The sequence below is a fragment of the Eurypyga helias genome, unplaced genomic scaffold, assembly GCF_000690775.1.
Source record: "Eurypyga helias isolate BGI_N326 unplaced genomic scaffold, ASM69077v1 scaffold15318, whole genome shotgun sequence".
In the NCBI taxonomy this organism is placed as follows: domain Eukaryota; kingdom Metazoa; phylum Chordata; class Aves; order Eurypygiformes; family Eurypygidae; genus Eurypyga; species Eurypyga helias.
The window spans coordinates 2928-16208 of record NW_010269073.1 but is presented as its reverse complement, the minus strand read 5'-3'; the positions used below and the strand labels follow the sequence as shown (position 1 = coordinate 16208).

Below are 13281 nucleotides of genomic sequence, written 5' to 3'. Positions count from 1 at the left end.
TGTTCTCCCGTTGTGCCTGCCCATCTCTTAAGTACGTACTGGTGCAGTGCACGACATCTGCATAGCTAGCTAACTTCATCAGAAACAATTTTTCACAATGGTTCTTTTAAAACTGTCTCTGCTGTGCTGCAGAGGGGTGGGATCAGAGTGACACTCAGTGGCAAGACGGAAAAAGTGATTCTCAGTTTCTCAGATTCTAACATCTGTCATTAGAATGCATTACATTTTAATCAGATCATTATTGGTGTTTTCTATCTGTTGGATAATATTCTACATAAGCATTATAATTCAGACCAAAACATGTACTTTTGATTAAGCAAACTGATGACCGAGCCCCCGCCCCCCCATAACTTGTGTGATCTTGTGATCTCCTTCGACTAAAAAAAGAGAAAATAATTTGAAAAATTGAACTAAAAACTCAAGTGATTCATTTCAGAAATAAGAGACTTGAATCACCTTAGTTTTACATTCTGCTGTAATTTGAATCTTTGCAGGCGACTTGAACAGTCTGTAGAACAGCATCTTGCATACCAATTAGCGTGTTGCATATGTATAACTGACAGTTCATGACCCTCCCAGTTACTTGCATTCGATCAAAACCTTTTCTGCATGTTTCTGAATGCACACCAAGCTACAGCTAATGGAATTTGATATCGGAAAAAAAAGGACACATTTTCCCTTTTATGTAACTAAACACTGGAATTCATTATGGAATCTTGACTATTGAAGATTTTTTAAAAATCAGTTTTGACAAGCATTTGCGAGAAATATTTCAGGTGGGTTAGTTCTGCAGTAAGGTAGCGGTGTGGATTGTCAGCCCTTCCAACCATGCCTCCTGCTTTGGTGCAGGGAAGGATTCATAGAATCATAGAATGGTTGGCAGGGACACCTTCCACTAGACCAGGTTGCTCAAAGCCTCATCCAGCCTGGCCTTGAAGACAGGCAGGGATGGGGCATTGGATTATGGTGCCGGAAATTCTCCTGAGCCCGTGGCTACCTAGAGTCACTCAAACTCACAGCGTTCAAGGATGTTAATAAATAAGAGTTGCCATAATACAATGTTCCTCAAAACACTGTATGGAAAATTAATTTCCGTGTATCCCTAACAGGGTCCTGTTGCATCACCCATGTCGATGCGATCTGTTCTAACAAGCGGGTCATGTCTCTCCCCACCGCTGCCACCACCACCACCACCACCCGGACCTCCCCCCATCTTTGACACAGAAACCGTGAAGGATGAAGGAACTGCATCTCGCTCAGCCCTATTTGCACAGCTTAACCAGGGAGAGGCAATTACCAAAGGTCAGGAGAAATCAAATTTTGGTCCATGAGTCAAACTACATCAGGAGCTGCTATATTTATTAACCTAACTTCCACTGCATTTTCAAGCTACTTTTAAGGAACTCAGATCTTTCTGAGGCTTGCAGTGAGTCTGACAGATGAGAATGCATACCAAAACCTCCTTTGGAACCAACAGCACCCAAGTATCTTCAGCGTACCTGAAATTCACACTCTTTATTTAAAGGTATATGTTTAACTTGGAGGCAGCCAAGCCAGACATCTTCAATCCCCAGTAGCTGGTGAACCTCTAAGTTGCAATTGCAGTAAAATTCCATCCCCCTTTCCGATTCACATTCGATGGACCAACCTGTGTCTAAACGTGTTACATGTTAGGTGAAAAGATACAGCTCACAGGTCAGTCTGGGGTACAATAATGAAACTTTTTGTACTAATACTTGACAGTTGTAATTAAAGTGGATGGCTGTGAGTTTAAACACGTACGATTGATACATCTGCCTTCAATGCCGTAGGGATAGGCCCAATATTGTCATGTTAGAAAAAGAATCTCATTTTTATGGATGTAAAAATATGATATAACAAGCTGTCAGAGCTCACTATAGACGGAGAGGGACTAGAAGACATTGCAGCATTTCATGTTAAAGATACCAAGGTAGCCCAGAGATTTTATGCGAACTGCTAAAAATATCTTGGCGGTTTAGGTCATTATCCAGGCAAACCGTGAGGAAATAAAAAATGTAAATTCACATAATAATTTAACACAATTACCAATGAACCTTTCCTGCTTAAATATGAACACCCTTAGGACTGGAAAACAGACTCTCTTTCCTAAATACCCAATTTTTCTTTTTAGGTCTACGACATGTCTCTGATGACCAGAAGACTCACAAGAATCCCAGCCTACGTGCCCAGTGTCCATCTGTTCGTTCTCCAACAAAAAGCCATACTCCAAGTCCCACCTCTCCCAAGAATTCCCCGCAGCAGAGCCATGCCCCTGTCTTGGAGCTAGAGGGAAAGAAGTGGAGAGTGGTGAGTTCCAGTCACGCCTTCTGAATTGCTCCTTGCACTAGGTTGAGCACTGGAAAAGGCTGTCTGTGATCAAGGTGCAACAAATCGAAGTTGTGACTAAAAGGGGCTGAGTCCTGCAAAGGTCTGCCTTGCTACAGTTTAGCTTTTACTGTTCTGTAGCATCTAAAGTTAATTCGTTTGTCTCTTGAGAATCATATACTAGTTCATCTGAACTGGAGAATGTCAGAACCAGCATATAAATTCCTTGCAAAATCAAGACAATCCCCCAGAAACAAGTCCAGTGGAGAACTCCAATTAAAATCCCTTCTTGCAGGCCATTCGTGCAAGTGAGAGGTAACAGTACTATCACAGAGCACTTTCTCCAGCTTTGTTGACCAATGGAATTACACATCGGTTTTTCATTACCCATTCCATGCAAGCATGTATCCCACCCATGCTTAAAAGTAGAGAATCGTTTTCCTTTTGCTCAGTCTACAGAGTATAAATGTCCTTTCACACTTCATAATGAAAGGAAATTTCTTCACCTATTACTCCTTAATGTAAATGGCAATGCCTGCACCTGGTTGTAACACACAGCATCGACCATTATATAACACTTGGGGGAACAAAAACCTGTTCTTCACGGTGCTGGTCTGACAGTTTCATGAGTGCATTTTTAATAGTTGTGAGCATAACGTCTTTACTACAGAATTAATGGGTTTTGTCATGGTCTATGCTAAGTTCTTCAGTTCTGCAGCTTTAAAATATACATGTGTCTTCTAAGGGTGAATTAGGTGAAATACCTGATCACCAAGCATATTAGATTTTTAAGCCACAGGAAGGATATTGCTCTGTTGTAACTGAAGATGTAATGACTCGAGACTAAGTTGTACTAAACCCTGTCTGACTGTTAGCTAGTTAAAGACAACCAATTAAATAAACTTTCTTTTGATATAGGAATATCAGGAGGATAAGAATGACCTGGTCATTAACAACACTGAACTCAAGCAAGTGGCCTACATTTTTAAGTGTAACAAATCTACGCTTCAGATAAAAGGAAAAATCAATTCAATCACTATTGGTGAGTGGATAGCTCAGCGGGGCTTTACATGCCAGTCTTGAAAAACTGACTTAGGTGATTAATAATGCATCTGATTCGTTCCATCCACTTTAATGGATTGATCACAGGAGTAAAGTCACTCAGCTATACAGTGCAAGACTGGGAATTTTTGTAGTTAATTCAGAAGGTGTGCATATATTTGCTTTTATTTTGGCTTTCTTATTTATGATTGCTTTTATTTTAGACAACTGTAAAAAGTTTGGCCTTGTGTTTGACAACGTTGTGGGAATCGTGGAAGTGATCAATTCCAGGGATATTCAGATTCAGGTAAATATCTATTTGAAAAACAAAGATAGACAGAGAACAAGCAGGGGAAAAAAAGCCCAACGTGTAGCTACAAGAGATTTTAAAAACTCAAAAGAGCACAACAAAAGTACGAGATTGATGCATCCAAATGTGTCTTTATGTGCACTAAATTCTGCCGATGTATTTAGAAAACGCCTATGAAAACTACTGACTGTCACTGAACAAACCTCCCTTAGCCCAGTCCCTTCTGGTTCCAGTGAAGCTGAGAGATCTGCAAGAACTGTTACTTCTGGCCCTAAACTTCTTGCTTTCACACTAAACAGCTACTAGCACTTGGAAGCTCAGCGGTGCTTATGGAACAAATTCTGGCGGTTAGCTAATTGATTCCTAGGCCCAGAAGATGGTTATTTCTTTTTTTCTTATTCTCTCAATGGAAATACTCAAATAGACTGTCAAAGGACAACTAAATTGACATAAAGTGAAAGTAGGTGCCAGCATTTTGAAAATCTCCCCTGGCAGCAATGTGACACATTGCGTGAGTGAGGAATGTAGTCACTCGCCTGCAAATGGGCTAAGAGCCTCTGCTGGTCTTGTCTTTGATACCTGCTAAGCAAAGCTTCATCAGAGATCATCTGCCTTGTGGTTCTCATGAAAATAAGATACAAGTATTTATCCATATGTCGCCCTCTCTATCGGGGACACTTGCCCCATTCAAAATATCGACAGTCTGCCTGACATTAACAGCGCTTCATTCATCCCATTCCAAAGAGGTCTAACTGTACATGTCCTAATACTGGGTTGTGTCCAACATATACGACCAAGTCTCAACAAGGGACTTCAGGATGTATTAAGTGAATAAGAAATGAAATGTTAATTGAATTATATCAAACTGCCAGTCTTCAAAGTGAGGTATTTTGCTTAAAAGGCTGTGCCTGCTGTATGACATTAAGTGTAGACAGTCCTGCTCCATGCTTCAGAAATACTGGTCACAGCCACCACAGGGAATGATAGCAAGATTTTTTTTTTAATATTTTGAGCCTCGTGCAAGTGACTGACATTGCTACCAGCTGTGCATCATCTTCTGAACAAGCAGTTTTATTCATGATCACTACATGTCTTCTTATGGCAGAGGCAGTTAGTTAAAGATCCCAGGCATTTAGAGTGGGTTTTTTAAATAATTAGATTGTTTTAATCATTATCTCTAGAACTATTCATGAAGGCCAACAAAATTTCTATGTAATGAACAGTGAAACCACAGCTTGTTAATACTCAGCTAAAGGGGAAATATCTTTTCTAAGAATGGACGTTCTTTTGATTCAGGGGGTCCTATGAATATTGCATAAGGCTTCTGTGCCGTGGAGCAGAGTGGAGTTCCACTTAAGAAGGCAGAGTCTGTCTGTGTGCTATGTGCTGCTTGAATCAGGCAGCTTCCACAGGGTCTGAGTATGCCAAGTGCTGAGCACCTTAGTTTTCTCGGTACTTTGAAGACCTGAGCTTATAATTTCCAAAGACATGATACGTTAATGCAACAAATTTCTGTAAATATGTCCTACAGATTTTGCTATAAATAGTTACTTCAGTGCCATATTGCTTGGCTCTCCTTCCTCTCAGTGGTATTTTTGTTCTTGCCAGATGTTTGCAAAATTTATTAAACGCACCCTCCTTTTGTTCTCTGTTGCATGAGAACCCATTAAGGAAAAGAAAGTTTAAGATGTATCCATCCACTACATTGATCAGACTTCAGGATCAGGGTGGGATGCAAGAGGACAGACCACTTGTTCCTTGTTTGCTGTCACATTTAAGGAACTGAAGATGAAAATGTATTCCTAATACTCTTTCATTAACAAGTACAGAGCTGTCACATGCTGTTACTGGTTTATGGCTCGGAATAAGCTCTGCCCTTGTGATGCATTTTCCAGAGTATACTGCTGTCCCTGCTAGAGAGGGCAGGTAGGAGAAGGAGGATTTTTTACTGACAACCAGTGAGTCAGCCAGTTAGCCACGAAGAAATCTTTTCATCTGTAGAATGGTAAACAAGAGAAGATTGCCCTCTCTCCCCTCAAGTAAATCTTGTGCTTGCTTTTAAAGTGACATAAGAAGTACCATTAGAGATTTAATTAAATGGATCTCAGTACTTTTTTTAGAACTGCAGCTTGCCTGAAGGGGATAAAACCCCTTTCCTGTTGTATGCTGTAAGACCTGGCAGAGCGCTGAAGTCTCCGGAATGTAGTACCAGTCACTCGTTGAGTACTGCTGTATGCTGGGATCTTGCATTTGCCCTTAGTGGGTTGGAGTTGACACGTTTGATTTCTTTACCAGTTCTCAGTGTTGAACAAGGTGAGCACCGACTAAATACCAGCAGAGAAGTGTTACTGAAATCAGAGGGAATTAGGGAAGCACATTTCATCAAACTGTATATTAAAAGCTTGCTGTATATTATACGTTTGCTGTTGTGTATAGATCTTCGCTACCACCACCAAGAATTTTCACAGTGTCTAACAAATCAAATACGAGCATCATGCAGGCAGCTGACACACAGATCAGATGTTGGTGGCCAAAATTAGACTTGGCAGGCAAGGAGTATTTTATTAACAGTGTGCATTTTAAATATCATATTAAGTAGATTTTATTTTGCAGGTGATGGGGAAAGTGCCAACCATTTCTATTAACAAAACAGAAGGCTGCCACATCTACCTCAGCGAGGAATCATTAGATTGTGAGATTGTGAGTGCCAAGTCATCCGAGATGAACATCCTCATCCCCCAAGATGGTGATTATGTGAGTGAGAGATTTTTAAAGCGTTCCTCCCCCTTCTCCACTAGTCTTGGTAGCTAACAGCACTTAAACTGCTAGGAAGAAAACTAACATACTGCACATACTATGTCACCAAAAGTGATACAGAACGATTGAATTTCTGTGTACCGATAGCTATCAGTGCAGGAAGAACTCCTTATTTTCTGGGTCACAAAGTAATTTCAGATATCAGACGTGACATTATTTCTCTCCGTTTTGATAGATAACGGCTTCAGCTCCTGTCCATTTTTTTTTCTTTTTTAATATCTAAACGTAATCTCCCAAAGAAACTCACTTCACATAAGAGCGCTCTAGATGATGATGCTAAAGCTAAGCTAAATATACTACTACCACAAATGAAATAATACAGTATAATATACTTGCTTTTTATAAAGCTGGTGATATATGGATAGGATCTGTAGTACTTTCTAGTATTTTCAACATATGTCCTTAAAAGCCACTTAAACAGGTGCGTTTTCCTGGCTCCTTTTCTGTACTGGCAAGATTTTCATACTAAGCCCACTGGCATTTCTAGTGAAGTCATGCTCTGTCACTTCACACACCAACAAGGGATCCTGCAGGCAAAGCACATTCATAATAGTTTCCTAGTTTCCTCAACAGAGCAGTGTTGGAATTGTGCTGAACACCTCTAGACAGAATTTCTCACTGATCTTTTGGGAGGGAGTTTTGTTGTGTAGAGGGGTTTAGGCTTTATAAAAGAAGATATGTAATAAGAGAATTCACATGCTCCACATTTCCAGAAGTGATTGCTGGATGCCCAGCTTGAGACAACTAAAAAGGAAACGATTTTCAGTGGGTGTGTGTTCACCTATTTCGGGTGGGGGGGGGGAAGGTCCTTTTGACCATTCTTGCTTTAAATCATCATATCATCTGAAATTACTGGCTATCAAAACACCTATTTGAGGTCTGAACGAGAAAAACCTTCCCCTCACATTGTTTTTTGTGTACGGGGAACAAAGACCCAATGACATCTCCCATCCTTTCACCGAATACGCAGAATGGAAGGAGACTTTGATGTTCTGCTTCGTTTCGCATACCCCACGAGGGATGCCGAGTCTTTTGAAGTGTATCACACTTAAAATGATAGGGGCGGTTGTTTTATTTTATTCTTTCATATTACAATAATGCTTTCACCCTTTAAAATTAGACTCCTCATGAAATCTCCACATCTAAATCCTTTCCAACCCAGACACTGATGGAATCTGAAGTCATTTCTGACAGGAGGCTTATTTCCTTAGTTGTTCCAAATAATGGTGTGAGAGGGATTATTGCAAAGTAGTACCATACCAAGGCTTAGTTGAAACTGGGTAGCAATAAGGCTTTTTCCTGTGTGGCATTGTGAAACAGCTTCCTAGGGTAATGAAGAAGGCTTCTCTCTAATCCTGGCATGTCTGAGCTATCAATGCTTTCTCAGTCATGTAGCACTAATAGTATTCCACCAGTTTTCATGAGGTATCCACTGTTTATTTAACCATCATTGTTGCTTTTGTTCCTTACCAGAAAGAATTTCCGGTTCCTGAACAGTTCAAGACAGCATGGGATGGATCCAAGCTGGTCACTGAACCTGCAGAGATTGTGGGTTAACTTCCTAACGCCACACAGCACTCGCTGACCGTGCCCAGACCGCAGCCAGCATAAACAAAGCAGTCATGTAAAGACCTAGAAGCAACTGCTGTGATAGGCCTTCCAGCATTAGCTCTGCATGCTAGAAACCGTAACACATCTTGGCACCCTTTTGTTAGGCATCCCAGTACTTTTCACGTTTCCGCACAGTTTGCCTTCACATACAATTTTAATTCTAAACGATTTCATGTGAATGTAACAGATTAAAGCCCCCACCCTCCAGTCACATCATTGGTTTTAAATACTGTATACATTAAGCCAAAATACTGCATGACACACTTTGTTATCATCTTGCTTCAGTGCATTCCTTTTTACGTTTCTGCTAATCCGAAGTAGCATTAAGACTTTATTTTTACCTATTAAGCCATTCCTGTATGACACAGTAAAAATGTACCCCTAGAAAGTACTCAGTTCCTCGCAGTTCTCTGGCAATCGTAATGGGGTTTGTTTTAAACACACGACAAAAAGGACAACTTTCAGCAATACATTTAGCTAAGAGACGATGAAAAAAATCTGGCATTTTAATCAAACACTTTTCTAATACGTATATTTAGAAGATCCCTGTTTTCTCTGAGGTAAGATTTTATTACGGCCCACAGACTTGCTGTTGCCCTCTCACTTCTTGCAAGTTAGTAAATCTTTCTAAGCTAAAGCCTCATCCAAGCTAAAACCTTGCAGCACATCATTTGAAGGTTTTTGCTCCTTGGATTTCTTTTTTTCTTTTTTTTTTTTTTTGGTGAGATAATCTCTCATTCTTTAAGATTTCACATTGTATCCTGCATCCTGTTCAGAAAACTGAGGGAGGCATATATGTCCGATACCGGCTCATTTCCTTACTAATAACTAATGTTGCTCTTGTAGCTCATATTCATTAAAAATACCTCCCTGTTTCTTCCCCACATTTGTAGGACTTACTCAGTTTCAAATATGTCCACAAAGCAAAGCCATAGATTTATGCCGTACTAATTTTGACCCCAAATAAAGGGGTAATTGCCTGTTCAGCCCTTTCATTCTACTTTATAGTCCCTATTGTACATGCTTTTTTAACAAAGGTGGAGTGTTGTATACGTTTGTACTATTTCAGCACATAGTACGAATAAAATTTTAAAAACCTGAAAAGTCAGCTTATGTTTTTGATCACTTGTAATACTTTGTAACAGTGAAATCACAGTGAGATTCTCGCAGAGCTAGTTATGAGCTAAATTTTGTGCCTAATTTACCTTGAAAGTACATTAATTCTTGGGGGTTTTTAAGTACATCTTTGACTGTAAACCCTATACAATACAACCAGTAGTGCTCATTCCGTAAGGTTTTGCTCTCTGATGTTTAATCTATGTGTATAATGTGTTTGCTTTACAACATATCATTTTTTTCAACAGTAAACTTCTTATGAAATAAAAAGGAAAATGTACTTGTTTAAATACAGAGTTGTTCAGAGCTTGCCCCATTGCACTGTTTGTCCTACCTGCTTTCTCCTTCTTAAATGCTGTTCCAAAAGCTTGATTGAGAAAAAGTAGCTCCTCCTCCCATTTCATTAAACATTATCACTTTTGCTGCCATAGTCCACCCGACAGTGAACAGCGGGTATTCTGCATGCTAGCAGATGCACCTGACGTTTTGCGCGTTTAACTTGGATGACAGCCAGAGAATTGAGCTTTTCACGATTCTCACTGCTAGGCACACCTGTATCTTCCAGAGATTATGTCTAGGGACATGCTCATGACCTAGCACAAGTTTATAAGGTTTGCCTTCTATTTTTAGCTTTTCCCATTGTTTCCTATGTGGCTTTGGGTAGGTCCCTCCTGTGCTAACAAACCACACGGGGTCCACCTCCATATTTCACTTGGATGTGTTCTCTATCTGAAAAATGGGTGTTGCATACTTGTCATGATAAAAGGATTGTTGAAGGATTGTTTAATCTTTAAATGATATTTGTCATTTGTTACATAAAATAGTCTCATTCTGGAGCATTCTGAACAGAACTACTGACTCTTGTTTTCATCCTGCATCAAACAGGGAACAAGTCATTATGCAGCAACAGGAAGCCACTTAATCCTTTGGAGGTATGATACAAAAAAAGTATCAAATGCTTGATGATTAAAAAAAAGCAATGAGACAGCTCTGAATCACTACACAGGCAAATTCTTTTAGTTCCTCACGGGGATTTAACTCCCCCTTCAAAAACAAACTGTCTGAAGCCTGGTCTGATTCTTCTTATAAACACGTGAAAGCAAACTCCCTTGTGGCTAGACCTTCTCCCTAGCACTCATGTCCCTGCAACATACAAGACCCAAGCCCATTTTTTTGACTGGTTTCTTAACAGTAAGAAGTCTTATGCAGTGACAGTGCATGCCTGACAGTCTGAACACAGCTCAGAACTTTGTCAGAGGGCAGAGGTTTAAAAGATAAGGAAGAAGGCCTTGCATGGACAGACCCAAGGTAATTGCTTCAACTGGAGGAAAGTCCATGCGTTACTGTACACCAGAAAACCAGAACAGGAGAGAGACTTTTTAAATATGCAAACAGCTTTTATCCAGTACTCTTAGTCAGCCACATGACAAAAAGTCTATAACCAGCTTTTGCCAGTTCTGATCCTCATAAAAAATACTCGTCATACATTTCCAGTTGGTTGGACTATTCTTTTCGCTGCAACCTGTCTTTAACTTCAAAAAATATAAAGGAGTGCTAAATAAACAAAATAAATCCAAGGTTCTGATTTTACCCTACAGAAATCTGTGTACAATTAAAGGTTAAAAACTAATTTTTTGAAAAATCAAGAATATCTTGACATACAAATAGTCAACAGAATGACAATTTGATGAGTCACCCCAACATTATCAATGTGTCTACCAACTCTGCAGCAGCGTTTGATCTGTGTTTAATGGTCAACTCCATCAAGAAATGAACTGATAAACACTGAGCATCTTTAAGGTCCTATTGATCCTTTTCTTTTTACTGTATGGTATCACACAAGACATGCCCCGATTTTGGATCTACGCTGCACTGAAATTGTGGTTATGCTTCAAATCAGTGCAACTGTCAAAACAGAAAACTGCATTTGGTGCATATATTGATAGGGTGCAAATGTGTTTGGTGTAATTAGCCAGTTTGCTTTTATAAACCTGCATGGGTCAAATATTCATTCACCAGTACAGATGCTATGAACCAGCCAGTAAAATACATGTAAAAAAGAACATTTTTTTACTACGTGTCCAAATGTAGAAAGCTTTTACCTACAAAAAGCTTCAACAGATCTCATACTTTCTTAAACAGAACCTCTGTAAAAGTACTCATGAAGTACTCTCTACAAGTAGCTCATGAAGTTCAACAAGGGGAACTAAAAAGTCCTTCACCTGGGATACAACCACCCCATGCACCAGTATATGCTGGGGGCTGCCCAGCTGGAAAGCAGAAAAGGACCTGGGGGATCCTGGTGCACACCAAGCTGAACAGGAGCCAGAGATGTGCCCTTGTGGCAAAGAAGGCTGATGGCATCCTGGGCTGCACTAGGAGCATTACCAGCAGGTTAAGGGAGGTGATCCTTCTCCTCTGCTTGGCACTGGTGAGGCCAAACCTGGGTCCAGTGCTGGGCTCCCCAGAGAGATACGGACTTATGGTAGAGAGATCAGTGAAGGGCCATGAAGACGATGAAGGGACTAGAGCAACTCTCCCAGGAGGAAAGGCTGAGAGAGCTGGGGCTGTTCAGCCTCGAGAAGAGAAGGCTCCCGGGAGATCTGTTCAAGTCTATACATACCTGAAGGGAGGGTGCAAAGGGGACGGAGCCAGGCCCTACTCAGTGGTGCCTGGTGACAGGACCGGAGGCAATGGGCACAGACCTAAACACAGGAGGTTCCCTCTGAACATCAGGAAACACTTCTACATTGTGAGAGTGACCAAGCACTGGCACAGGTTGCCCAGGGAGGGGATGGAGCCTCCATCCCTGGAGACATTCAAAAGCCATCTGGACATGGGCCGGGGCAACCAGCTCTAGGTAGCCCGACTTGAGCAGGGGGTGCTGGGACCAGATGACCCCCGGAGGTCCCTGCCAACCTCCACCCTTCTGCGATTCTGCTGTACTTGCTTCGTTATTTAGAATGCGGGTTACTAAGCGCGAGTGAAGTCAAGAGGTACTGAGGCAGTGACCGCCTGTACCCGCCAGGTGGCAGAAACCAGCCGAGGCCCGGGCCCGACTCAGGCTCAGGCCCTGCCCAAGCCTGGCCCAGGCCCGCGCTCACCCAAAACGGCAACACGCCAGACCAGGGTGTTCACACAGGACGTGTGTGTCACAGAACTGGGAAGCTCTGCTCTCTAAGTGTTGATGTAAAAACACTAAAAAATCACTTTCATTTTGAAATTATCTTCTTGGTAAAAGGAGAAGTTTGGATTGGGATAAACAAGGAAGAAGAAAAAACAACTACTTGTTACAAATGACTAATTTGGTCTTTTGGGTTTTTTGAATGCTGCTAAGCGTATCTCCATTAAAAGCTTATGTAGAAAAAAAAACCTGATCGAAGTTAAAAGTAACATTTAACAAAGCTGTTGAAGACAAAAGGCTAAGTAATTTCAAGTCTGCATTTGAAAACCAGCAATCTTTTCAATGTCCTAGGAAACTAGGCACTTGCTAAGGCTTCCCTGTGCCATAGTTACTATCCAGACAAAATATTCTTGTTCTCACTCTTTCTGAGTCCTCGGTGCATCTGGATCTGCACAAGTTCCCTCAATGTTACGGTACTATATGCATGTTTATAAAACTTTACATCACATTTCTTTGCCAGAGATCAAGATTTGACCATTTGAAATCCTTCAGGGGCTCAGCTCAGTATGGACCCTTAGTACACCCTCCTGACAAGCTGTTCAGTTGGCCTCCCCCTAAAATGTGGAGGCAGCTGACACTTTTTTCACAGGCAAATGGAGGTAAGGTTCACTTGATTAAATGATACACTAGCAAGCTGAGCAGTTATCAAGAACATACAAGGCAGATTCAGTTCCCCTGCTCGAGGTGACCTGGGCCCACTGCTGGGAAAATGGGGGTACTGGTGGACGAAAAGCTGGACATGAGCCGGCAGTGTGTGCTGGCAGCCCAGAAAGCCAACTGTATCCTGGGCTGTATCAGGAGAAGTGTGGCCAGCAGGTCGAGGGAGGTGATTCTGCCCCTCTACCCTGCTCTTGTG

General features: G+C 41.2%; 1 protein-coding gene across 1 annotated transcript; it reads left to right on the top strand.

Moving 5' to 3' along the window:
* Positions 1–1109: 1109 nt before the first annotated feature.
* On the top strand, positions 1110–8456 carry LOC104504257 (adenylyl cyclase-associated protein 2-like; the record flags this gene model as incomplete). Its single annotated transcript, XM_010157979.1, has 6 exons — positions 1110–1302; positions 2153–2328; positions 3265–3388; positions 3612–3694; positions 6311–6451; positions 7988–8456. Coding segments are annotated over 6 exons (801 nt in total), but the record flags the coding sequence as incomplete, so codon positions are not given.
* Between the last annotated feature and the right edge of the window lie 4825 nt (positions 8457–13281).